Source organism: Chelonoidis abingdonii, chromosome 4, assembly GCF_003597395.2.
Source record: "Chelonoidis abingdonii isolate Lonesome George chromosome 4, CheloAbing_2.0, whole genome shotgun sequence".
NCBI lineage: Eukaryota > Metazoa > Chordata > Testudines > Testudinidae > Chelonoidis > Chelonoidis abingdonii.
The window spans coordinates 150,526,538-150,554,418 of record NC_133772.1 but is presented as its reverse complement, the minus strand read 5'-3'; the positions used below and the strand labels follow the sequence as shown (position 1 = coordinate 150,554,418).

The 27,881-nt window shown below is 44.2% G+C and overlaps 1 protein-coding gene across 1 annotated transcript in view; it reads right to left on the bottom strand.

Moving 5' to 3' along the window:
- ARMH4 (armadillo like helical domain containing 4) overlaps window positions 1-20,167 on the bottom strand; it is a 141,211-nt gene extending 121,044 nt beyond the window's left edge. Inside the window, exons 1-4 of the mRNA XM_075065867.1 lie at window positions 20,063-20,167; window positions 6,976-8,428; window positions 3,665-3,907; window positions 847-1,089 (exon numbers count right to left, since the gene is read on the bottom strand). Of these exons, the coding sequence (XP_074921968.1) occupies window positions 847-1,089; window positions 3,665-3,907; window positions 6,976-8,413 (1,924 nt within the window). The 5' untranslated portion in view covers window positions 8,414-8,428; window positions 20,063-20,167. The remainder of the gene's footprint in view (window positions 1-846; window positions 1,090-3,664; window positions 3,908-6,975; window positions 8,429-20,062) is intronic.
- Between the last annotated feature and the right edge of the window lie 7,714 nt (window positions 20,168-27,881).

Below are 27,881 nucleotides of genomic sequence, written 5' to 3'. Positions count from 1 at the left end.
GCAGTACTAACGCAGAAAACATGGGCAGTTCTTACATACCTCTGTGCCCTTGCGTGGCTGCATAAGAGGAGGGTTAATCTGACACATCTGACTCCCATGAACTCCACCTCAGCTGCCTTTGATCTCCTCGCCCATAACACACTGCCAAGAGGCCTGCATACCCTGACATGTTTAAGAGGAGTGATGGCTAGAGAAGCAAGGACACAAACCACTTCAGGACTGGAAGAGGAAGGCCAGTGCCTCTGAAATGAACTGGCAACCAGGGAGGAGCACAAGGATAGGCTGCTCCCTGAACCCGCACTCACGAAAGCCAGTAGCCACCTTCTGCTCTAGCTGAAGTTTCTGGTGTCACTCTGCCCCCACCCAAATCACTGTATTTAAACGTAGTTGTGATTAAAGCATGTTATATGATGGTTGGTTCTTGCTTGTGAGGAGAAGAAAAATCAGTTTTGTTAGAGAACCAGGTTTTAATTTAGGTATCTACCAAGCTTAAAACCTGGTTCTCTAATATGATTGTAAACAGGGTTTTTTCCCCAGTCACAGTAGCAAGCCAAAAATATGTTATAACATAGTTTGGCCATAGCCAAGTTACAAAATGTGATTTTTGTAGGGCGGGCAGACAGAACCCCAGAACAACAGAATCAATCCCAGGAGAGGAGGAGAATACACCACAAATATTCTAGCAGGGCAAGCTTGTTTTGCAATGAGAATAGTGAGCTGATAATGTACAGCAGGAGGCATCTCAATTAAAGTTGTTTCTGGCACAGGAACAACAAGATCAGTAATATTTTACTTATCCTAAAGAAAAAATAAAGCTTATAGAGAAATGAAAACAGAAAACCCTACCTTCTGCATCCGAGGTTTTTGCAACAGACAAATGGGTGGCAGTAAAGGAGACGGTAGTGGCTGAGTGTTCTGACTTCTCCGACAGCTGGGCTACACCAGAAATAGTCGGTATCAGGGTTGCCCCCTTGCTTTCTTCCTCTGTCACGCTAGCTTCACTTGTGGTCTCGTGTACACATGCTGGTGTCATGACTAGCAAGGTGGCATCAGTTTCTTGACTGGCTGGCATCGTATCTTGAGTAACACCTATGGCAGTAACATTTTTCAGCTTTGATTTTGAAAATTACCACTGACTTCTTGTATGTTACTTGTGGAACTCCCTAGCCAAAAACATTACAAGAAATTTAAAGCAAAAAGGAAGAGGTAAAGGAAATACTGAATGGGAACAACTAAAGGGTTTGTTTTTTTCCCTATCTTATAAGGGTCCAATTCTGCCACCCTTACTCCACATGGAGCTCCCTTCAGATAAATGCAACTAATAACTAAATAATCCCTTGAGCCCGCAATGGGCTCTGTGAGGTGCTCAGAGCAGGACTGGAACCTAAAGCACTCTTCAGTGTGAATGAGCTTGGCAGAATCAGACCCTAAGTGATTAGTAAAAGATCAATAATCAGCTCTCAAAAATGTATAATCCGCCTCCCAATTCTAGAAAAAGCACCTTAAAAACAAAACATAACATACCACCACCAGTATTTTTACACATTACTAGATCTATTATTTGAGATAATCCACAGAGCAATAAACAAAAGGAACCAGTTTAGAACAATAATTCACAGTGACTATAGAATATAATTAAGTCTATGATTTTGTCACAGAGGTCGCGGAACTCATGGAATTTATGACTTCCAGAGATTTCTGTGACTTCAGCCCACAGTGGTTCAGACCTCCCGGGGGCCTCACCAACACCAGCAGCTGGGAACTGCGGGGTACCCCTGCTGCCTGTGGGGTCCCCAAGCTCCAAGCTGTCAGGGGTGGGGGCACATCCCACAGCTTCTGGCCACTATGGGCAGTGGGAATAACTCGCAGCTCCCAGCCATCACAGGTGGTGGAGCCACCAGGAGCTCTGAGCTGCCACGGGCAGGGGGTACCCCAGAGATCCCGGCCACTGCAGGCAGTGGGGGCCCTCGGGAGCTTTGAGCCACTGCCAGCGGGGGACACCCCACAGCTCCCAGTTGCTATGAGCAGCAAGGGCCCCTGGATCTCCTAGTCACAGGCGGTAGGGGACCCTGGAGCTCTGAGCCCCATGTGGTAGGGCCTCATGAACTCCGAGCCAGGGCCCTTGCAGCTGCTGCGGGTACTCCACAGCTCCCCATTTTGTCACGCATATTTTCAGAAAAAGTCACGGTCAGGTCATAGGCTTCCGTGGATTTTTCTTTATTACCTATGACTTGTCGGTGACGTTTACTAAAAATATGTGTGACAAAATCTTAGCCTTAAACATAAGGGATTAACAAACTCCTGTAAAAACAACAAGGCTACAGACTAACACAGCTACCCCACTGATACTAAACTCCTGTTAAAGCAGAATCAAAACACAANCGCAGTGGGTGTGCACTCCATGGCTGATGCCAGGAGGAATTCTGGTTACGTTTGCAAGGACTCCTCCTGCAGCTCTATACCACCCCTAGGGTGTGCTTCTGAGGGAGCCAGAATCCAGCCCTAAAGGCTTTAGAAGGTCTATCAGGAAACCCAGTAGATAAAGTAAAGAAAATCCCATCAAAAGCCTACCAAAGATAAAGCTCTTTCATTAATTCCCCACAACAAAAGGCTAGTAATTAGTCTCACATCCCTTTGGGCTCAGTCCCAAGGAAGGAGAGACTGTAGCCATATTGTCCAAGGAAGAGCAACCAGCTACGTTAGGGCAAGTGGGAGGAGCATCCCTGCTCACTCTCCATCCTTCCGCACCCATTAGTTTGTGGGTGAGATTTTCAAGAGCGGAGTCCTTGCTCTTCCCCCTGCACCCAGAGTCACTACTGAGGCAGTACTAACGCAGAAAACATGGGCAGTTCTTACATACCTCTGTGCCCTTGCGTGGCTGCATAAGAGGAGGGTTAATCTGACACATCTGACTCCCATGAACTCCACCTCAGCTGCCTTTGATCTCCTCGCCCATAACACACTGCCAAGAGGCCTGCATACCCTGACATGTTTAAGAGGAGTGATGGCTAGAGAAGCAAGGACACAAACCACTTCAGGACTGGAAGAGGAAGGCCAGTGCCTCTGAAATGAACTGGCAACCAGGGAGGAGCACAAGGATAGGCTGCTCCCTGAACCCGCACTCACGAAAGCCAGTAGCCACCTTCTGCTCTAGCTGAAGTTTCTGGTGTCACTCTGCCCCCACCCAAATCACTGTATTTAAACGTAGTTGTGATTAAAGCATGTTATATGATGGTTGGTTCTTGCTTGTGAGGAGAAGAAAAATCAGTTTTGTTAGAGAACCAGGTTTTAATTTAGGTATCTACCAAGCTTAAAACCTGGTTCTCTAATATGATTGTAAACAGGGTTTTTTCCCCAGTCACAGTAGCAAGCCAAAAATATGTTATAACATAGTTTGGCCATAGCCAAGTTACAAAATGTGATTTTTGTAGGGCGGGCAGACAGAACCCCAGAACAGAATCAATCCCAGGAGAGGAGGAGAATACACCACAAATATTCTAGCAGGGCAAGCTTGTTTTGCAATGAGAATAGTGAGCTGATAATGTACAGCAGGAGGCATCTCAATTAAAGTTGTTTCTGGCACAGGAACAACAAGATCAGTAATATTTTACTTATCCTAAAGAAAAAATAAAGCTTATAGAGAAATGAAAACAGAAAACCCTACCTTCTGCATCCGAGGTTTTTGCAACAGACAAATGGGTGGCAGTAAAGGAGACGGTAGTGGCTGAGTGTTCTGACTTCTCCGACAGCTGGGCTACACCAGTAATAGTCGGTATCAGGGTTGCCCCCTTGCTTTCTTCCTCTGTCACGCTAGCTTCACTTGTGGTCTCGTGTACACATGCTGGTGTCATGACTAGCAAGGTGGCATCAGTTTCTTGACTGGCTGGCATCGTATCTTGAGTAACACCTATGGCAGTAACATTTTTCAGCTTTGATTTTGAAAATTACCACTGACTTCTTGTATGTTACTTGTGGAACTCCCTAGCCAAAAACATTACAAGAAATTTAAAGCAAAAAGGAAGAGGTAAAGGAAATACTGAATGGGAACAACTAAAGGGTTTGTTTTTTTCCCTATCTTATAAGGGTCCAATTCTGCCACCCTTACTCCACATGGAGCTCCCTTCAGATAAATGCAACTAATAACTAAATAATCCCTTGAGCCCGCAATGGGCTCTGTGAGGTGCTCAGAGCAGGACTGGAACCTAAAGCACTCTTCAGTGTGAATGAGCTTGGCAGAATCAGACCCTAAGTGATTAGTAAAAGATCAATAATCAGCTCTCAAAAATGTATAATCCGCCTCCCAATTCTAGAAAAAGCACCTTAAAAACAAAACATAACATACCACCACCAGTATTTTTACACATTACTAGATCTATTATTTGAGATAATCCACAGAGCAATAAACAAAAGGAACCAGTTTAGAACAATAATTCACAGTGACTATAGAATATAATTAAGTCTATGATTTTGTCACAGAGGTCGCGGAACTCATGGAATTTATGACTTCCAGAGATTTCTGTGACTTCAGCCCACAGTGGTTCAGACCTCCCGGGGGCCTCACCAACACCAGCAGCTGGGAACTGCGGGGTACCCCTGCTGCCTGTGGGGTCCCCAAGCTCCAAGCTGTCAGGGGTGGGGGCACATCCCACAGCTTCTGGCCACTATGGGCAGTGGGAATAACTCGCAGCTCCCAGCCATCACAGGTGGTGGAGCCACCAGGAGCTCTGAGCTGCCACGGGCAGGGGGTACCCCAGAGATCCCGGCCACTGCAGGCAGTGGGGGCCCTCGGGAGCTTTGAGCCACTGCCAGCGGGGGACACCCCACAGCTCCCAGTTGCTATGAGCAGCAAGGGCCCCTGGATCTCCTAGTCACAGGCGGTAGGGGACCCTGGAGCTCTGAGCCCCATGTGGTAGGGCCTCATGAACTCCGAGCCAGGGCCCTTGCAGCTGCTGCGGGTACTCCACAGCTCCCCATTTTGTCACGCATATTTTCAGAAAAAGTCACGGTCAGGTCATAGGCTTCCGTGGATTTTTCTTTATTACCTATGACTTGTCGGTGACGTTTACTAAAAATATGTGTGACAAAATCTTAGCCTTAAACATAAGGGATTAACAAACTCCTGTAAAAACAACAAGGCTACAGACTAACACAGCTACCCCACTGATACTAAACTCCTGTTAAAGCAGAATCAAAACACAAACATTGTCTTTGTTTTGTTTTCCAGGCGCAGAGGCAGAGTATCAAGTTCTTTGCACATCTTGAGGTGGACAGGCTGAGTTTGTACAGGACTTACCACAATGTGGTCCCACCCCATGACTAGGGCTTCTAGGCACTACAGTAATACTAAGAACTAAAATAACAACAACAACAAATAATAGCAGCATCCACAGTTCATCAGCACCGTTGCACTGTTCCATGGAAGGAATCTGTTTTCTTTCTCATTTTCAGTTTTGTATGGTTTAAAATACACTCCCACCTCAGTGATGCATTGGTTGTTCTGTCTAGTTCTTCTTGAATATAAATACTACAGCTGTGAGGAACTGCTATGCACAGAGCCAAGGACAGCAAAGACTGTGCAATTCTTGCACAGGCAGTTTTCCCATTGTGACTCAATTCTAACCTATAACCAAAGCCTCTGCAAGCTCACAAAAACTGCCAATGAATCTGAGCCAGATCACAGAATTTTGAGCTGCCTGCAAACTTCTTGAGCAGCAGCAAGGTCAAGAACTTTTCCATTCCCACATCATCTAAGACAACATCAGTGGCTCCAGGTCTTTCGTTACCTGCTCTTGCTGTTCCAGTGGAATCATTGCACTGAGCCTTCAGATTCTCCAAAGTCACAGATTATAGATAAAACTCACTACAGAAACAATTGTACCTGGCTTGAAGATCCTTCACTGTGTTCACACCCCCAGCACGTGAGTTTAAGTTTACAGCCATCACATAATTTAAAGACCAGTACGACGCCAGAAGCCAACTGGAGTTGCACTTACTTACACCATGGCTGAATTTGGCCCATAGATTGAATGGCCCCAGTAGGAGCTCTGAAGTTCCTACCTTATGGAACAGTGAATGCAGGAATACACTAACACACTAGAGGCACAGTGTCAACTTGAATTTTTTACTAACAACGCCCCCAAGTTTTTGATAGTATATGAATGGTGTTCTATGCACAGAAATTTTTGAAAGTCTTAAAACAGTTTTCATATTTCTTTTTTCTTTCTTTCTCCTCCCCCAGTGATGATTATATAGAGAGAAAATTCATCAGACACTTGGGCACAGCCCTAACCCCCATGTATCCGTCTGCTTCTGCCTTTTCAGTTTCAGCTTTGCTGCTTCTGTTACTGGTAAACATTCTCTCCCCAGGGCACGAGGTAGAGCATACATATCAGCTCAGTACATGAGAGTGATCTCACCTCAGTGTGGGAGGCTTGAACTGATCATCAACAAAAGAGTGAAACTGGTTGGATACTAGGAAAAACTTCCTAACTGTCAGGGTGGTTAAGCACTAGAATAAATTGCCTAAGGAGGTTGTGGAATCTCCATCATTGGAGATTTTTAAGAGCAGGTCAGACAAACGCCTGTCATGGATGGTTTAGATAATACTTAGCCCTGCCAGGACTGCAGGGGATTGGACTAGATGACCTCCCTTTCAGTTCTACGATTCTATGATTATACACGAGGTACTGTCAAAAGCTCAAAATGCACGGAAAAAAGTATATTTAGTCATTTCATTCATTTCTAGCAATCTTAGCTGTTACTCATAGCTATAGCAGGCCCAAAAATGTATAACAGCATCCCTTTAAACATTTATACTGCAGCTGCAGGTTAGCCTCTAGTTATAAATCAAAGCCATCTTTGTTCGCTTTTGTTCTTTGATTTTAAGGAGACAAATCAATAACAAACGGGCTTCTCCCAATACCCATGTTGGAAAGCAGGTGTAGGTTTTTATTTCAATGTGAGTAGGCAAGTTACCTTTTAATGAATTTTCCAGGGTAAGGAAGATACTGGATTTTGTGTCCGTCATAGTAACAGTCTCTGGCAATGACAAGGAGACGCTTTTCCTATCATCCATTGTGACGGGTTCTGTATTTTTCTTTGTATTTATAGCAGTCACTTCAGCTTCTGCCAAGGGACTTGTGAGATAAACAGAAGTTTGGCCAGCGGAAACTGTTGACATCATCTCCCCCTGCATTGATACCTGTGCTGGCCCAGAGTACACGTCTTTTCCTAGTTTAATGGTTGTTGCATATGCAGAAGCTGTAAACGGCATGCCTCTTTTCACATCATCTTCATCATCCTCTCCTCCCTTTGTCCAAGGAGGTTCCGCTATCACATCGTTCTGTTTTTTCTCCTCATGCTTTGAGCCTCTTACCTGACTTATAGTTCCTAATTTTGTATCATCCCAATCATCACTCAGTACAGAGACAGCTGGAGCGCCTGTGACAGCACTAGCTGCCACTTGCAAGCTTCCTTGCCTGCTGTCCATTTTTGTTTCCAAATTTAGGGAGGCATCAGTGGATACAAATGTCTGTTTCGCAGTGAGGGCAGAAGCACGAGCATCTGTCAACTGCAAAGGGCTCCCTACATTTGGCTCCAGTGTTCCAGGCTCAGAATCAGCTGTTTGATGAGCCAAAAGTAAAGGGTTCGTGGGGTAGTCACTCACCGCTTCTAAGTCCTGGGTTCTGGGGTGCAGAGTTGGCAATTCTTCATTGCTAAACTGGGGTGTAGTTGAGAGCTCGGAACTACCATCTGCCTTCTTCCCTCCTTCCACAGCATCCATCCTAAAAAAGTGATTAACCTGGTTGCTAATAAAAGTATGCCCTGCCTCTGTGCTACCTTCTACTGTCGTCTTGAACACAGTACTACTGAGCACATCAGCCTCAATGTCTGGATTGAGAGTAGTTAAAGCCGTAGTTAGCATGGGCTTCAGTAGCCCGTTTTCACTCGACTCTTTGCTTGATCCAGTGGGACTGAACTCACTTTCATCCGCCACAACCACTGACACTGTAGGGGGGTAAACATTGAGGCTCTTACTGCCTATGAAAAGATTATCACTAAGACTTGTGTGTTGCGTTTCTCCTTTAGCAGTGAAGATCTTGTTTAATGAAGTCCCAGATGCCTCTGTTAACACTCCAGATGGCTCTTCTGAGACAGCAACGCTGGTCGATTGCTCAGAAGGGCCTACGTTATTTTCCAAACTTTGCATGCTCATCCTCTTGTCTTCTAGCCCATTCCCTGCCAGTGCAGTTTGTTGGAGCCGTACTGTGTCTTTCTCCGGTTTCTGAAAGGTTAGACATTGCAGGCTGATGGAGCTGAGCAGGATGCTGCACATGACCATGCAAATGTGAAATCCTATTGATCTGCTCATATCGGAAGAAAGATGTGCACAGAAATTTGCAGAGTTGATCATTTCAGAAAGTGAATCCTAGGAAAAGAAAAACACAGTATACAAATGTGTCACTTTTATATGCTTCAAATTAACACTTTAAATTAAGATAAATGGAGACAAGTGGGTCACCTTGACAATGGGACAAGTTAATAGTCTCTAACGTAATTTGTGGTGAGGATGCCAGTCGGGAACTGACACTACTTTATTTCCATCCCTGCTATATACACGATCTATTTCACTCATTCCTGCTGCATTCTGGGTTTCATTTTATTTCTGTGTGCTCTAGTACCTAGAGACATATACTCCTGAGTTCTCAGCCAGTTTTGACATTGACACGCTCAGCATACAATACATACCTGTCTCACAGGGTGTGATAAAGATTAACAAATTGGGCTCTGATACAGCAAAGGACGCAAGAATGTGTGTAATATTAAGCATGTCAGTAACCCCACCTACTTCAGTGGAACTGTTCCATGCTTAATATTATGCACATACTTATGTGCTTTGCTTGGTCAGGCCTTAATGTATCACAACCACTCTGAAGATATAAAATGCTACCTCGGTGCAGGGCTGCCCAGAGGGGGGGCCAAGTGGGGCAATTTGCCCCAGGCCCCGGGTTCCGCAGGGGCCCCCAAGAGAACAGCTGAGGCTCCTGTCTCAACTTAACCCGACCCCGTCTCCGCCTCCTCCTGGAGCCTCAGCGCACCCACGGCTGTCCCTGAACAGCTGCAGCCTGACTCCGGCGGGGCCTGAGCTCCGCCCCGCTCAGAACCACGTGGTAAGGGGGCGGAGCTTCGAGCTCGGGGCTGAGTGGAGGAAGCCCACAGCCCCACCCCCTTTACCCCAGGGCTCTGAGCGGGGAGGAGTTCGCAGCCCCACCTCCTTACCACGCGGCTCTGAGCGGGGTGGAGCTCAAGCCCCACCGGAGCCACGCTGCACCACTGTTCACGGATGGTCCTGGATGCAATGCGCTGAGGCTTCGGGTGAGGGGAGAGCTGGGGGTAAGAAGCTGGGGCCGGGGGCGGGGTTTGCTAAAGGGCAGGGAGTATTGGGGACAGTCAGGGCACAGGGAGGGGGCAGAGGTTGGGGGGGGCAGTCAGAGGACAGGGAACAGGGGGGTTAGATTGTGAGTGTTCTGGGGGGTCTGTCAGGTCTCAGCGGGGGGCGGATAGGGGCTGGGGCAGTCAGGGGACAGGGAGGGACAACATGCCTCTCCCTTCCTCCCACCCACACTCCTATGAGGATGTTTAAAAACAATCAAGGAAAGTGAAGTGATTCTATGGTGTACTCTAAAACATTCCTTGAAAGCCAATGCTGACAACTATATAAAACTAACCTTAGACATCTTATGGTATTCTGAAGCGTGGGCATTTTTCATTTAGAAAAAGGCATACCCCAACAACCCCAGTATTGCCAATCCGCACATCCAAAATCATGGAGACTGCCTTACAATCATGAGGGTTTTTTAATAATATTTGGAAGCTTTTTATTTGCCTTCTGGTTTTTGAGTCTCTAGGGTACACTCACATCACATTTTCAAGCTTTCTTTGCACACATGGGGCTAAAAACTTTTTTATTTTAATGAAACAATTTTTTTAGGTTCTTACTTATTCACATGACTCAGGAGCTAGTGCTTTAAGTGGAAACATCAATATCATGAGCCTGTGATAAATCACAAGAATTGACAACGCGCTGAATTCTCACTCTCTTTTCCCATCCTCGCATGATATTCCTTCTGTATAAAACTACGCAAATACAATTAGATGGGCTACTATAAGGTGGGTGGCATAACTGGCTGGATAACCGTACTCAGAGGTGGTTATTAATGGCTCCCATCTGCTGCAAAGTATAAACAAGTGGGGTCCGCAGGGTCTGTTTTGGGACGGCTTGTTCAATATCTTCATCAACGACTTAGATGTGGCATAGAAGTACGTTTATTAAGTTTGCAGATGATACCAAACTGGGAGGGATTGCAACTGCTTTGCGGACAGGGTCAAAATTCAAAAATGATCTGGACAAATGGAGAAATGGTCTGAGGTTAACTGGATGAAGTTCAATAAGGACAAACGCAAAGTGCTCCACTTAGGAAGGAACAATCAGTTTCACACATTCAGATGGGAAAGGATTCTAGGAAGGAGCATGGCAGAAAAGAATCTAGGGTCATAGTGGACCACAAGCTAAACATGAGTCAAAGTGTGATACTCTTGCAAAAAAGGCAAACTGATTCTGGATGCATTAACAGGGTGTGTTGTGAGCAAGACACAGAAGTCATTCTTCCGCTCTACTCTCGTGGTTAGGCCCAGCTGCAGTTAGTGTGTCCAGTTCTGGGCACCGCATTTCAAGAAAGTATGGAGATGGAGAAGGTCCAGAGAGGAGCAACAAGAATGATTAAAGGTCTTGAGAAACATGACTATGAAGGAAGGCTGAAAAAATTGGGTTTATTTATTTGGAAAAGAGAAGACTGAGAGGGACATATGATAGCAGTTTTCAGGTATCTAAAAGGTGTCATCAGTAGGAGGGAGAAAAAATTGTTCACCTTACCCTCTAATAATAGAACAAGAAGCAATGGGCTAAACTGCGAAGCAGAGAGTGTCGTAGCTTCTACTCGAGTGACTTAGCATTCATAAACTGAGAAGCTAGCATAAACCCTCTAAGCTTAATTACCAGCTTTAGATCTGATATCGCTTGCTACCAGCCAGGAATTTCCGGGCCTGACTCCCTCTCTGGTCTCCCAAACTTCTCTGGGGGACCCCAGATCAGACAGCCTGAGGTCTTACACAAAGGGAAAACAACCTCCTTCTCTGGTCTCCTCTTGTATCCTCCCCAGCTTCCCTCCCTGTTATCCTGGGCGATACTGTACTTAATTCCTTGAATGCAAAACAGAAGGGCAATTACCTTCCCCCCTCCTTCTTCCCTGAGGCTATGGCAGATTCAAACCTAGTCAAGCTAACACAAAGATTTTCCCTTCCCTTCGTCTCTTAGCCTACCCAGAGAAAACTCAAAAACGGTTTTAAAAAGAAAGCTTTATATAAAAAAGGGAAAAAAGACAAATATTTTCGTTATCGATCTCTTTAAAGTATGACATTTAAAAAGAATCAATAAAAAATTACGTGACAGATAAACTAACTTTGTAATGAAAAAACGAATACGCCATTACAAGTAGAACATTCCAGCAATCCACACATGTAAACAACTAAAAACAATAACGCCTAGTTTTTTTCCTTTTGTACTCAAACTTTTGAAACTGAAGATTAGAAATTGAAGATATCTCTGTCATAGTTGAAGCCGACAAAAGACACAGAACCCAACATTCCGTTCCCTGAGCTTTTAAAAATTCGGTTCCTGATTGGTCCTCTGGTCAGTCGTTTGGTTCCCTTTGTTAACCCTTTACAGGTGTAAGGAAACATTAACTCTTAGCTATCTATTTATGACAGGGAGATTTAGGTTGGGACTATTTAGGAAAAAAGTTTTCTAACTGTTCAGGGCAGTTAAACACTGGAAATAAATTGCCTAGGGAGGTTGTGGAATCTCCATCTCTGGAGATATTTAAGAGTAGGTTAGATAAATGTCTATCAGGGATGGTCTAGACAGTATTTGGTCCTGCCATGAGGGCAGGGGACTGGACTCAATGACCTCTCAAGGTCCCTTCCAGTCCTAGAGTCTATGAATCTATGAATCCTGCACCTTTTCTTGCTCTCTGGACTGCAAAACACCTTTCCTATTCAACATCTGCGGCCTGGGAAAGTTCTAATCTAATCTAATTGCTAATCTAGCAATCTAATCCCTTAGTGCTTTCCAATGACTAAAAGATGCACAAAAATATATTGTATAAATTAAAGAATCAATAATACCTAATGGAAGGTATCTGCCTTTCTGTATGAATACAGATTATTTTCACCTCATTCCCCCAGGTGTTGCCAGCTAAGATTACATGGAGATTGTGGAACAGTCCTTTCAAAAGAAATTTGACTCAAAATGTATGGTTTGTAAATAAACACATAAATTAGATATAGAAATATTTCTATGGAATATAAAAAATTTCAATGGAAATAATTTTAGGAGAAAAAAAAAATCAAACAAACCTTCCCTAACAATGCTTGAAACTCAAGCTTTGTAGCTTTGAATTAATGCAAGAGAACCCAGAAAGGAAACTGATTGGAAACCAACTGCAAAGGTATTTTCAGTGTGCTCCCTGCAAGAAATTCAGAAAGTGAATATACCACAATAGCAAAAAGCAAATTAGATTTGTAAATTGTTTTTCAAATTTAACTCTCTCAACCTATGTGTACACTATAAGCAAGGGATGTGATTCCCTGCTCAAGGACACACACCCATGGCTAGCTCTCATCAAGTTAGTGCAAGTAAAAATAGCACCAGTAGCCATGGTGAAGGCACAGCTTGAGCTGTGCTAAGCACAAACCTGTGGAGAGTATGCACTGGGCATGGCTCAGCTATGCCTCACCTGCTGCTACCCATGCTATCACGGCTACACTACTATTTTTACTCGCGCTAGCTTGCACAAATAGGTTTCTACAAGCAGGAGAATCACACCTCTAGCTTGCAGTGTAGACATAGCTTAATGTACTCTTTGTAAAACAGATAAGGGAAGGTGTGGGGGTGGGTTTAATATATATCTTTTCATCTGTGTCCCTCAAATTAAATATATCATTTTTACAGTTATAACTCTTAAAGTATTTATTTACTTAAGAACATAAGAACAGCCATACTGGGTCAGACCAATTATCCATCTAGCCCAGTATCCTGCCTTCTGACAGTGGCCAATGCCAGGTGCTTCAGAGGGAAAGAACAGAACCTGCAATCATTGAATAGTCCAGCAAGTGGAAGTATTAAAGTGAAGTGTGGGGGGGTTCTGCTCCCCCTTTCCATCACCACCACTAATAGCACGTAACTGGTTGATATGCAGTGCTTGCCTAGTATTATCATAATTTGCATTACAGAAGTACATAGAGGTCTTAGTTGAGGCTTGTTGTGTTAGATATTGTACACAGACAGTGAGAGACAGTGCCCCTTACCTGAAAAAGCTTACAGTCTCAACAGACAAGGCAGACAAAGGGTAGAAGACAAAAAGTATTATCATCACCACTTTACAAATGGGAACAGAAGCACAGAGAGTTTGATGTGCCCAAGTCACACGTGAAGTCTGTGACAATCAGGAATTTAACTTAGATCTCTTGACTTGAACAGGGCTCTGTCGCAGGCACAGCGGCACAGGGCTCACTTCAGGATTGGGGCCTAAGAATTTATTAATGACAGCAAGGACCTATTTCAAAGAAGATTAAGCAAACTTTAAGGCCTGACTTAGCTTTTTTTTTTTTAAAAAAAAAGGGCTGGATTGGATTTTGTGTCTAAGAAGCATGACAAGTATCCTCCGGCTATCCTCTTAAATAAAATAATGTGATGTATTAAATAAATTAACAGTGAAAAGCTTAAAGCAAAGCCGATTCAGGTTTTAACCGTAATCAACTGCAAAGCAGTTCATTATTTGTGCTGCACTGAGCCATGGATATGTTTGCACACATCTATTCTCTTTTCTGGCTGTTGTAGGGTCCATCTATCCTACAAACATGTTGAGTTAGGGGACCCATGTATAACTTGGTTAAAGTTTGCATTGTTGATTAGGACCTAACCACATCCCCATAAATGGACTAAAATAAAGGCGTCTTGTTCACAGGGTAGAAGAATACACTGGAAGAATTTTTCCAAGGCTCACAAACACTTTGAATGTCCTAAAGTCTTGCCAAAAATATCCCCTTTAGGCTAACACCTTTCAGGAGAAAGGAATTTAGAGGGGGAATCAAAAGCAGGCTACCTGTGGAAAGCTAGTTACAGCCTCGACTATGGAGTCACTGCTGTTGTTTCCTCATACAGGAATCAGGGGGTCAAAAGAGTCCCAGCAACTTCTCCAGCATTGCTGAGCAACACAGCTAGTCTGGAGGGAAAAGCCAGCTCTTTTCTTTGAAGAGGCACTGGTGGACCATCATAACAGAGAAATCACGCTTGGAGGCAGCGGGGCAGTGTAAAATGAAAGGTTTATATCAGTCGGGCTGGAAGAAAAAGGGAAGGAAGCAGGAGGGGGCTGATCATAGCAATGGAAATGAGCTGAGGGAGGGGTGTGCTCTAGTCATCTGGGAATACAAATAGAAGCCAGGAACTCCAAAGTTCTGATCCTGAAACTCACTTCATCTCTAGCCTTGGGTGAGTCACTAAGCTGAAAAATGTAAGCCATATAAGGAGCTCTCGTGTAAACAGGCCACCAGCTGACGCACTGTTTTAAGAACAGTGTTGATTAGGCTTTCTCTGAGCCAGGCTACAGCACCAGTCCTGCGGCGTCAAGGCAATTATCACAGCTGACTAAAATGGATTTTTTTCTCATAAGTGAATCTCAGTACATGAAGTCAAGTATCAGAGGGGTAGCCGTGTTAGTCTGGATCTGTAAAAGCAGCAGAGAATCCTTTGGCACCTTATAGACTAACTGACGTTTTGGAGCGTGAGCTTTCGTGGGTGAATACCCACTTCGTCAGACGCAGGACGTCTCCTGCATCTGACGAAGTAGGTATTCACCCACGAAAGCTCACGCTCCAAAACGTCTGTTAGTCTATAAGGTGCCACAGGATTCTCTACTGCTTTTTCAGTACATGAAGAGTCAATTATTTTGTTTAAGAGTGATGGCAGGTTCCGAGTTACCATTGTCAGGAAGTTTTTATTTTATATTGAGATTCAGCTTTGAGAAAGTCCTATCCTTCAAATACAACAGTTACTTTCACACAGCAGGGCTGAAGATGGCAGGTGGGGAGTGAACATAACAGATGACTTCCCCATTCAGGAAAGTCACCCACTGCATAGCCAAAGAGCTGGTGGATGTGTGTGACAAACAGCAAATAGCTGTCAGCGAATCACAGAAGCTAATGAAGAAACGACCTATTAGGGCATAAAAGCTTATCCCTTGCTACCGCATAATTGTTCCCTACAATATATTTTACAGCACTCTGTCCAGTCCAATTTATTATATCTCAACTGATGGGGTTTCCATGGAAAACTATCCTCTCTGCTATTTTCTGGCCTTTGGTAAGTTCTGACCATATTTTCCAACTGCGAACACTCTGACAGGGGATGAGCATCAAGCTTTTAGACACCTGAATAAATAAATTGCTCTGATGATCCATCTTCCATGTCTCAAGATTACGCTTGTGCTCTGAAGTTACTGAAGTGACTGCATGTGTCGTGTAGAAAAAGCACAAGAGAATTAACAGGTCATCCACTTCAGACAAATCACTGGATGACCTTTGTGGTACATGGCTTTCCACATCTCTGAACGCAAGCTTGATTATACCAGCTTTGCCCAGCTGAACGGTCCCATACGTGTTCAGCAGTGCAATTCATCTGCTGATTGGTAAAAAGAATACGAGAAAAACTCAATATAAATATGAAGTCCTCAATATAAATATGAAAATATGTGCAAAACACACAGTAGAGTCATTGCCAGGAATCAAATTCCATAACACTGGAGTGCTAATGCACACTGCTCCCAAGGCTTTACCCATTATGATGGACACAAAAGCCAAGGGATTATACACATCAGTGGTCTGACATTACAGACTTCTAACTCTTGCCATATTTTTTATGGACAAATACCTGTATTTCTCCTCATGCTAAATTATTGCCAGTTCAGTCTTCCAATACTGAATACCTGAATACTGAGCACACATCTGAATACCTTTCATTCCCAGTTAGTTCAGATAAACAAACCTCAACCAGCTAGAACTATCTGGCCTGCTCTCACAGCTGACAGCTTCCAGCCAAATCCCAAGGAATAAGACAGGTTTAAAAAAAGGAGCCAACAACATATGTCCCCATCAGATTCAGCAAGAGGGTGGAACAAGACTATCATTCTGCCACTCCATATGCAATCTACTGCATCCCTATGGATAAATTCACTACAGCATCAAACATGTATTGAGAAGCCAAAATATCTTTAGTTTTCCAAGAAACAAAACTACTTTTTTTACCAGTTCTATGCAGGCATCTGACCTAAAAAGGATGAAAGACCAAGCAAACAAGAACCTTCACATCAGTCACCTATCTGCATTACAATGGTCCAGGATGGAGACATGTCAACCCTCCCTTCTCATACTTCCTAGGGTCATTTGCGATTTTTAAATGTATATTTTATTGCAGTTTTTGTCTTTTTAAAAGAAATGGAAAAATAAAAGGAAAACAGCATAGTATGTCTCATATGGTATTCTCAAACAGTTAGTAATATTATCTTGTTTTGTCAGTGACTACTGTGATGGGGCAGGGCCAGATGGCTACAGTAAAGTACTGAGAAACAGGTATGTTAGCCCCAGGCTAAACAAATCCCTAGGACCCTGGTAACCAAATAGCAGTTGCTCCAGGTTAATCAAGGCACCTGGAGCCAATTAAGATCTTTCTAGAAGGCAGTAGAGATAGCTACTTTAATTAGAACACCTGCAGCCAATCAAGGCAGGCTAATCAGGGCACCTGGGTTTAAAAAGGAGCTCACTCCAGTCAGGCAGGGAGGAGCCAGAGGAGAAGGAGCGTGTGTGAGGAGCTGGGAGCAAGAAGGCAAGGAGCTGAGAGTGAGAGAGTGTACTGCTGGAGGATTGAGGAGGACAAGCGTTATCAGACACCAGGAGGAAGGTCCTGTGGTGAGGATAAAGAAGGTGTTTGGAGGAGGCCATGGGGAAGTAGCCCAGGGAGTTGTAGCTGTCATGCAGCTGTTACAGGAGGCACTTTAGACAGCTGCGATCCACAGGGCCCTGGGCTGGAACCCGGAGTAGAGGGCGGGCCCGGGTTCCCCCCAAACCTCCCAACTCCTGATCAGACACAGGAGGAGTTGACCCAGGCTGTGGGGAAGATCACTGAGGTGAGCAAATCTGCCAAGAAGCGCAGGACCCACCAAGGTAGAGGAGGAACTTTGTCACACTACATATGATGTTTAGATATTTATCTATATAAATCTCTAGTTATCTCTGTACATCTATATTCAGATAGACAGACAAATATGCAGGGCAACTTCCACACCTCTTCTTGAAGCTTCACTCTAACAGCTACGTGCTGTGTGCTCTCTGCATTAGGGATCCTCTCTCTTTCTTCATTTCAGAGTCATCATTCTGATCAGTCTGCTTTTCGGGGTCTCTCCAGGGGTGCTGGAACTAGGGGTGCTGCTGCACCCCCTGGCTTGAAGTAGCAATAACAAACACCAAATGTGTGATTTCCATGGTTTCTATCAACAACACCCCCACTATAAAAATTGTTCCAGCATTCCTGGGTCTCTTCACCGCACATACCTCCCTATGCTTGCAGGTCACTCCCCTAACATAGCCCCTGTCAACTGATGGGCTCTCTCTCGCAGATGCAGACCTGTCCTTTTTAAGCCGAGTTCCTTCATATATTGGCTCTTAACATCTCTGTCCAAACTGTCTAGGCATTTCTAATGCATTCGTCACTGGTATCTAGGTGCTACATACACAAATTAAAAAGCACACCACACCACCTCACCTGACACATACTACCATGTGGGACACCCCATGCTACTACTCATACAGAGGCCAGTCCCACCATTGCTTGACTGCATTACCAATAAAGAGCAGGATAACACCTATGTTTGATCATGCTACTAAAAAGCTCAACATCTCCATTTGCTTTCTACACCTTTCATGTTGATGCTCACACCACACTACAACTGAACTGATGAGTCCTCCTCTACGTTCACGTTCTTTCGAGCGATCAGAGGGCAGGAGGAGAAGGTATGGGGAAAGCATGAGCAGAGACATGTTAAATTACTGCTGAGATAGAGGGTGGGCAGGCTGGCTGGACACAACTAGCAAAATATCAGTTGTTTTTGACTTGCTACCACCTTGTTTTATGCTGAGGAAATCTATCAATCATATATATCTATATGATTTATCTATATAAAAGATAAATCTGCTTCCTTGGCACATTTTTTTCATTGTTTTCCTTACTAAAGAGCAGTAAAAACAGGAACCTTTTATCCAACACAACCATCCTGGACCATTATAAATTCAGATAAAAATAGACCCGAGATCCAACTCACCTCTGGTTTTACAAAAACAAAGTCTGTTTCTCAACTCATCTCTGCAAATTAGGGAAGCCGTTTGTGTTGAAACAAAGAGTTTCCTCCTCACAGTCTATATTCTTATCTTAGTTGACCCTGTGGTGGTCTTAGAGACAAATCTGCCTCGGGAAACAGTAGCTGGTATCAGTGCATGGCAGAATAGGATTGTATATTATTAATAATCCTTAGCATTTATATAGCATTTTACATTTTCAATGTACTGTACAAGTACTAACTCATTTTCAGAACCTGCTGTAAATTAGGTGAATATTATTATCCCTATTAAACTGTTAGGGAAACTGCAAAACACAGAGGTTAAGTACCATCCCCAAGGACACACAGTGAGTCAGTCACAGAGCCAGAATGAATACTTTCGATCCTTTTAAAAAATGCTTTTGTGCAGTAATCTGTGCTCTTTGTGGTTTTGTACCCAAACATTGTGGTTTTGTACCCAAACAGCCATGTTTCAGAATCTACCCCATAATAATGCTTTGGTGACCCCATAGCTATTTCCAGAGAAACAGACGGTAATGTCAAACACAGGATTGTGATTTCACTCACGCTAAAGAAGAACCTGGGCTCTGAGGGGAAAGCATTTTTAGAAACACAAAAACCTCCCGCAACACAACAATGAAGGGAACAAAGGAAACGACCAGCCATGTCCATTTCTTTTCCCAGCATTCTCTCTCCCCCAAGTCTGCTGCTGTGCAAAATCCCTCCTGTAAAGGGAGCATAAAATCTAACTGAGATGACAATGCACTGTAATCCAATAGCTGTGTTAAAGGTGAGTGGCAGGCCTGGCATGCAGTGACAGCCGACAATCTGCACTGAGGCCAGCAGCTCCAAGGTGGGCAAGAAGGATTCAATAATAAAAACTATCCTGACAGTGCCAACTCCTTCCCCTCCCCTGCTAATCTCTGGCACTCAGCTTATTATAAACCATAGACATTCAGACAGCATCTATACACAACAGGCTAAGGACGAAGCAGGGAGGTTACCCATTTCCCTCATCTAGCCAGGTATCTGATTCAGTGGCCATTCCGAACAACAGCCTTGTTTCCCTGGGCAGTGGCAGATGGAAGGGGGCACCAGCAGCCAGCCTAGTGTAGCCACTCCAGAGCATCCTTAACTACAACAGTCAAAGGAACAGATCTCTCTGCCTGGAGCCCATTGCATGGGCAGCTTCGCGGCATGCCACGGCCTAGGGGATCAAAGAGGAGAAAGGGGCCACAGCAAAGCGACGGCTGGCGCTGGGAACTTGCTGTGCCCGTGAGAAGTGGGGAGAGGAGGCGGAAGAGAGGACCCCCCACACACACACAAAAGGAGGCCAGAGGCAGCAGCATCCATGGAACACAAAGGAGGCTCAGCAGCGCTCCGCTGTCCCCGGGCATCGCAATGCCGGCCAGGCCTGCTCCCTTGCACGGATCGGGGCATCTCTTCTCTAGGGAGCCTCTCAACCATCGCCCCGGCTCGGGGCAGAGCTCCCCCCGTACCCCCAGCTGCTGCGATTCTCAGCCCCGCTGCGGCGGGGCTGCCCCCTCCCCGCCTCTCACCTGAGCCCAGCGTGTCCCTTCAGCCGGGCAGCACTGCCAAGGCACATGGGAAGCGACCCGAGCCGGCGCTCACCATCCCGCCGCCGGCGGCTCGCGGGGCCAGTGGGGCTGGGCTGGGAGGAGAGACAGGGGCTCGGGGGCCCGGCCCTATTTCTTATTCATGAGGCGTCCGTCCCCGCTCCAGGATTGGGCAGGAGGCAGAGGCCGGGCACGCCCCCCGGGCTCCCCGTCCCTTCCCTTCCCTTCCCCCAGGTGGCTGGCGCTGCAGCCCCCGCCGGTGACTTGTCCCCGGCTCCCGTTGCGGTGGGCGCAGGGTGGCCGTGGCCTGGCTGAGCGGCCACGAGGGGAAGGAGCTGGGTGGCCGCCCCGATGCGAGCTGCTGCACCAGCGCCGCTGGCCGGGGGGGACCCCGCGGAGCAGGGTCGCAACACGTGCAAACTTCCCCAGCGGTTCCCTGGCTCTGCGGGACTGAGCGAGCGTGGCGGGGAGTGGCTTTGAGGTGCGGGTTGGGACAGGATACCCGGAGAGCGCTTGGCCCCTGCAGTGCAAGGGTGCAGCTGTGCTGTCTCCTACGCTTCGGGTGTAGGGCTAGTTCAGTGAGCTCGCCTCCCCCTGACAGGGTGGAGAGCTGCTGACAAAGTGTGAAGACGGGAGCTTCTGGAAAGAGATGGGTGGGTTGCTCCATTGCACCCCAATCCTCTTCTCCTTGGCATGGTGCAGGCGCTTGGGAGTCACTGGCCTCGCCCTCTGCAGTGGTTAAAGAGGTAGTCAATTATTGTTTGTCATGGTCCAAATTTCTTGGTCAAGGTAGAGTCAAAGTCCAGACTCCAGAGAAAACAATAAAAAATAACAATGATAATAATAAGTAAATAAAAAGATTTGAGGGTCCATTCAGAAGTGTCTGGCAGTCTAGATTTGCCCCACATTCAGCCTATTGAGCACACCTGAAGTAGGTTCCACAACAGGAAGAGGAGCTTTCATGTCAGAAGAGGGGAGCCGGGGGGAGGGAGTGGGGACTGTTAACGGAAGCCAGGGAAAGGAGGGGAAGTTGTGCTTCCCGCCAGTTTTCCCGCAGCCCTTATGTTAACCCCTGCTTCTGTCTTTGTGACGTCAATGGGCTTTGGATCAGAACTTTGCTAAAAAATACCTCAAACATAATTCACTGCCAGTCAGTTTCTCTCGGTCACAGAGTCCTATTTCTTTAACCTTTCATTGGCACCCAAGTCGTTGTTAGAAGGAAAAGTATTTTTGAATGTACTGCAGGCAAGTTGTCACATAATAGTACTGTGTGCTCAGCAATTGGCAATGGCAGTCAAAATGATGCTGGTGGTTTGAGGCAGCAGCCAAAGAACTATCCTGAGGGGCTAAGGAAACACTTTTCATAAAGAGAACTACTCTTGTGTACAAGCCTTGGAATATGATAGCTTTTGTTAGAATGAAACAGTCCAGTGAAATTGTGGGCAATGAAAAAGAAAAGTAATTTGTCTTACAGCATATATATTCTGGGTCCAAACCACAAAAAATGAATCAAACATGAAATTGGTCTTGCCCAGAAGTAAACTACAATTTAAAAAAACTATTCTCTTTAATATAGCAATGCTAGTCGTAATCTGTGCAAACACTATGTTTTGAATTACTCCCAAACATATTTCAATGGTAAACATCTGAGTAGTCCTTTCCCGGTCATAAAATAAATAGTCATCCCTCTGAGCCCACACATGATATGTTTTCCAGTTTTGTCATTGTTTTTACACCTTCATAATCCCAGTATACAGAACAACTGAGTCACTTCACCATTTTCCTCACAAAAATGTTCATGTGCATAGCCAGGACCATCTTTAAGCAGGACAGCTGATTGATTAATCCTGGACCAATTAGAGGATTGGTCCAAAAGAAATCTGATGAGGTTCAGCAAGGACAAGTGCAGAGTCCTGCATTTAGGGTGGAAGAATCCCATGCACTGTTACAGACTAGCAACCAAGTGGCTAGGCAGCAGTTCTGCAGAAAAGGACCTAGGGGTTACAGTGGATGAGAAGCGGGATATGAGTTATACAGATGTGCCCTTGTTGCCAAGAAGGTCTAAATGGCCATTTTGGCCTGTCATGAATAGGAGCATTGCCTAGCAGATTCCAAGGGAAAAACATGTATCATTCCCTATTTGGCATTTGGTTGAGGCTCATCTTGGAGTACTGTTTCAGTTTTTGGGCCCCCACACTACAAGGAAAAGGATTTGGAAAAATTGGAAAGAGTCCAACAAAGTGCAACAAAAAATATTAGGGGGCTGGAGCACGTGATTTATGAGAAGAGGCTGAGGGAACTGGGATTATTTAGTCTGCAAAAGAGAAGAATGAGAGGGGATTTGATAGCTGCTTTCAACTACTTGAAAGGGGGATCCAAAGAGGATGGAGCTAGACTGTTCTCAGTGGTACCAGATGACAGAAGAAGGAGTAATGGTCTCAAGTTGCAGTGGGGGAGGGCTTGGTTGTATATTAGGAAAAACTATTTCACTAGGATGGTGGTGAAGCACTGGAATAGGTTACCTAGGGAGGTGGTGGAATCTCCTTCCTTAGAGGTTTTTAAAGTCAGGCTTGACAAAGCCCTGGCTGGGATGATTTAGTTGGGGTTGGTCCTGTCCTCCTGAGGTCCCTTCCTACCCTGATATTCTATGATTCTACGATGCCCCTTTGTAACTCCCAGAACTCTTGGAATGATTTTCCAACCCACTCCCATTTCAGGGACTAGAGAAGAAAACACCCAAGGCCCAGTTCTCATTTATAGCCACAGAGCTAGAGGAAGAAGCCTAGTAGAACTTGCACTGTTTGGGATTCCCCAAGTGGTAAGACTATCCTACCCCATATTATATGAATTTAGGTCTGCTTGCTTTGGATATCCCCAAAGGAACCTGTGCTCTGCTCATAACCCTTCTGCTCATAACCCTCCTAAGTAGTTGTTTTTCTTGATGTAAAAGTGCAGAGACCAGGATCAAAACATTAATTTATAGTCATACAATCACATGACAAAAGGACAAAGTCTTGGCCTTGTAGCCTACAAGTTTACTTTGCCCAGCCATGAGACTTTTGTTCATCTTGGAGTCATGTACATTCAGCCATTGGGCACTGTGAACAGACAGACTATATTAGCCCAGTGAGAGGCTAATACACTTTGAGTGGCTCAGTAGCCAATAACAGCAAATTCATCAGGCTTTCATCCTCCTTGGCATAGCAAGGATACTGATTCAGATTTGAGGCTCAGAGATGGGATGTGAAGTATCCCCACCAAAAGGTCTGCATTTTTTTTTAAAGGTAGGTGGGAGCCATAGTTACACAGTAGCTCCAAAACTTGGGCCACTTTTATTTACGTCTGTGGATTGAGATGTGTGACTTTAGGTACCCAGTTTTGAAATATTTGGGATAAGTTTTCAAGCTCTCTATGTGGGTTCAGTGGTAGCACTCCTTTTTAACATGAATGAGAGTCATACAGCTAAACCCCAAAGCACCTCTAAGAATGTCAATTAAGATTAACTTGCTTTGGCATGATGTGTCATTTTCCTTTTAACACTGTATTATTAGTCTTTTGAAGCTTGGTATGTAGGATGGGGTAAGATATCCAAGTGCTACAGGAAATCGACAGATGGTTCATATTCAGCTGAGTTCGGTTTGGTTTTTTTAGCATTTTATTTCTGGAAAAGTATAAATGTGTAATGTGTTTTGGTATTCACTGCATTGATTTTATGCCTTTTAATAGACATGTGAAAGGGAATGATTATCTTACAGAGCTTAGAGCGAGGACCTGGGCTCTTTTCCTGGCTCTGCAACTGACATGGGTGACCTTGGGCAAGCCAGTTAAAGTGTAGTTCTGTTTGGAAAGAGACTCTGTAAAAATGGCACCTTCTTACTCAGCAGATCTGTTCTGAGTGTGTATTCCAAGTCATAGCTGCTGACTTTAGTGACTTTACTGCTTTCTTACTCCTTTGAGCATTGCAGAGCCAACCAAACTGAGGTGGTTTGAGCTGGAGTCTATTTCTTCTTGTGGGACTAATTATTAATTTGCAATCACCGGTGGGGTTGCATAGGCATAATGTAGCTTGGATACCCTTTCAATTATTGTTAGGGATGACGAAAGAAAGAATCCATATAGATTTTCTTGACTGACCTTGATATCAGGTTGAGTTTACAGGGCTGGCATTTAGACAAAAAACCCACATCTATTTAATTGTAATATGAGCACATTTGAAATAGACTGTGAACTCCATGATACACTTTTCAATGTGGACCCATACTTTAAACTCTCTCTTTCCATCTGTAAAATGGAGACAGAACCCTCTCCTAGAGAACCAATTTAAACTCTGTGTTATTTAATATCAACAACACCTCTTTAATGGCAAGAATAATTCCACTTAATGGAGATGCTTCCAGGTGATTTAAAGATGAATTGCAAAGCAAAAATCCCAACTGAGTTGTGCTGAGATTTCTGTGCTGAATATCCTCAGTAACTAATCTGTCAATCATTCAACACAGAAATAAACGTTAACAATTTAAATGTTGCCTTTACCCTCTGTGAGCTCTTGTTGGTATTTCCCTAAGATATCTGAGCTTAGGGTGACCAGATAGCAAGTGTGAAAAATGGGACAGGGGGTGGGGGATAATAGGCGCCTATAGAAGAAAAAGCCCCAAATACTGGGACTGTCCCTATAAAATAGGGACATCTAGTTACCCTATCTGAGCTTATTACATCACAGATACCAGAAGCCTCATTGAACATATTATACGTGATGTCCGATAACGGTGATTTTTTATTCAGTAGAGCATTTTATATCATTTTAACTATTTTCAGAGTTTTCTTTAAGAGATCTATTCTCTTTATTGAAACAGCTTTTTAATCTGTGCATAGGCTGAGAACCAGAGTGTTCCACTTTAAATAATTCTACTATATTATTGTGCTTATCATTTCATACACTATAACTCACCATTCGCTACCACTGTAAGAAGCTATAGGTAAAGCTGAACCTAAATTCTTCAGTACCTTCAGCTAGATTAAAAAATGGACATTTCCAATTAATTAACTATGAAAACGAATAACACTTTGTACAGTGGCCCCATTTTTTTAATTAAATTTGGTTTATTTGAGGGTATCTCCCCACTGTCAATTTTTACTAACTTGCAGATTTTGGTCTTGATAAGACAAAAGAACAGGAATGTGACACCTTATCTTTCACACTTCTTTTCCCCCAGCTTGACTATCTAATTGTAGCCAAATTTTCTAAAGGAACTGTGTCACAGCACCAGAAATACTAATTAATGAATAGTTAATAGACTTTATGATTCATAGAGTTAATTCTTAATCTACTTGAAAATTTCAGATTTTGTTTTTTATTTTTGGCATTGTCACAAGCAATGTACTTTGCCTATAGTTGTTTGCAGAGGATTTATTTTGCATCTTATTTGCAAAGCATACCTGTGTATTTCTATTAAATAGCTTAGAGTACAAGTTTAAAATAACATACATTTGCTGTATTTTCTTTCAAGAGCGTTATTAGGTTTTCTGTCTCAGGACATACGTACTGAAAACAGCTTCTATACAGATGGCAACCTCACAAGATGTAAACTCGGCAACCAGTTATTTCCAGAAAACTTAGAAATAACCACTCTCCAAAGTACTCCTCTAAAGATATCCCATATTTCATCCACACAAATAGTGCTATTTCCCTGGAAGATTGAAAAGCAGGGACAAAGGGATAACTGTTAACAAGGAATGGCCAATACTTCCAAGCCTCATTATTAGCAATACCGACATGTTTATCATGGGAAATTACTGTAGCCAAGAGCTGGCAAGTTGACGTCAATGGTCAAAGTTCAGGGAGCATTCTTTGGAGGGTTGGATAGAGCTAGATTTTTATCCTCCTCTAAATTCCTTTTAACATCTAATTTCATTGTCCTACCTTCTGAGACTGTGAATAATGATCTTCATTTATATTGTCATCCTGAAGGTATTTATAGTCTGAATCTTATGGTTCAGCACTGCCATCTGTGTTTCTCGATCAGTTACATATCTGGGAAAACAAGACTACATTTCACATTTTAGGAGCAGCTTCCTTGATTAAACCAGCGTGCTCTAGATAGAATTTGTTATGAAACACTGACATACTTTTAAGCTATATTTGGCTTCTATTATCAATAATTCCTATACCCATTGAAGACCATCCATTATAAGTGCTCTTTTAGCTGTTGCTTGCATTTCAGAACTCATTTTAACTGATTGATTAACTCTGTTTAAGAAAAGAATTCCAAGGGCAACCAGGATGGTAACATGATCTGATATAAACTCTGATCTCTTCTAACCCACAATCGTATGGTTAGGAGATCATTTTTCAAAAGACACCTACTATAGTTAGTGAAATTGTGGCTTGTGATTTGCTTCAAAAAGCACGTTTAAGAAATTATTCTTTATTATTAATGGTCTGAATCAAGCCAAGTAATCATAAATAAGAAAGGATTTCGGAAGAAGCAGGTAATAAAGAATTCAGGTTAAGACATTACAGTATTTTAATCACATATTAGCTGAATAATTCCTTAGTCCAGAATTTAGATTTCAAATTAATTATTTCAGCAGTCACAAGGTCAAATATATCACCACAAGTCTTTACAAGATCCCTATCACTTCGGTAGCTAGGAATGCTTTACACAAGTTAGGTTAAGACCAGACATCTTGAAACTAATAGGGAGCATATAATCCATAACCATTCACATTAGCCAACTGCCTTGACATTTCAAAAATGGCATATAGCAACTAATATATTAAGTCAGGGGATTTTAGAACCTACTGTTGGTAGACAGCCTAGACAAAGAAAAGCATGTTGGTTCTAGTTCCCAACATGGTCAGGCATTGGCTCAGATGTACTTAGAGATGGATCAAATCCAGAGTTGAGGGCTTAGAACAACCAACATGGACATTCAGCCATTTTTCAGGCTCTGACGTTCAAATCAGCACACAGGTTTCCATCAGCCATAAAAACCTCTCCCAACCACTTACTGTAAAACATTTTTTCTCTTCTTTTTACAAAGAAATAACAAATGTACAAGAAAAATGTCCCTAAACTGTAAACCTTTAGGTAGGAGTAGTCAATAGGCAGACTGTAGGCCAAATCCGGACTGCCAGATGCTTTTGAATGGACCCCAAAATCTTTTTATTGACTTATTATCATTGTTATTATATTTATTATTTTCTCTGGAGTCTGGACCTTGACTATACCTTGACCAAGAAATTTTGACCTTGACAAAAAATAATTGACTACCCCTGCCTTAAGGTTAGATTTAAGTCTAGAATCAGGAAACTGAGATCTAAGCTCCTCATCAACATGTAACGAGGCGGTGTGGCTCCCCTCCTCACCAGGGAGGGTCGAGCCCCGTCAATCACCCATAGGGGTGGGGCCTCTGAGCAGAAGTACCGCCCCTCAGAGGGTCAGGCGGCGACCTGGAAGGATAAAAGCCGGCCCTCAGCCCTCAGTTGAAGCCCAGCTGCTGAGAGGAGCAGACCTGCCAGCAGGTGCTCCTGACTGGGAAGCTGCTGAGGCCAGGGGCCGGTGCCCGGACTGGCCAGAGCTTCCCTGCGCTCGCTACAACGAGGAGCTGCCAGAGCTTCCCTGCGCTCGCTACGACGAGGAGTTGCCAGAGCCTCCCCGTCCCTGCTACGGCCCCGAGGAAACCCCGGAGCAGGCCTGGCCGGACTTCCCGGCGGAGCTGCCGGACCTGCCACCTAACCCTAGCTGCGAGGAGCCTATGTTGTGGGACTTCCCTGAAGCTGACACCATGCACCAGGTAGG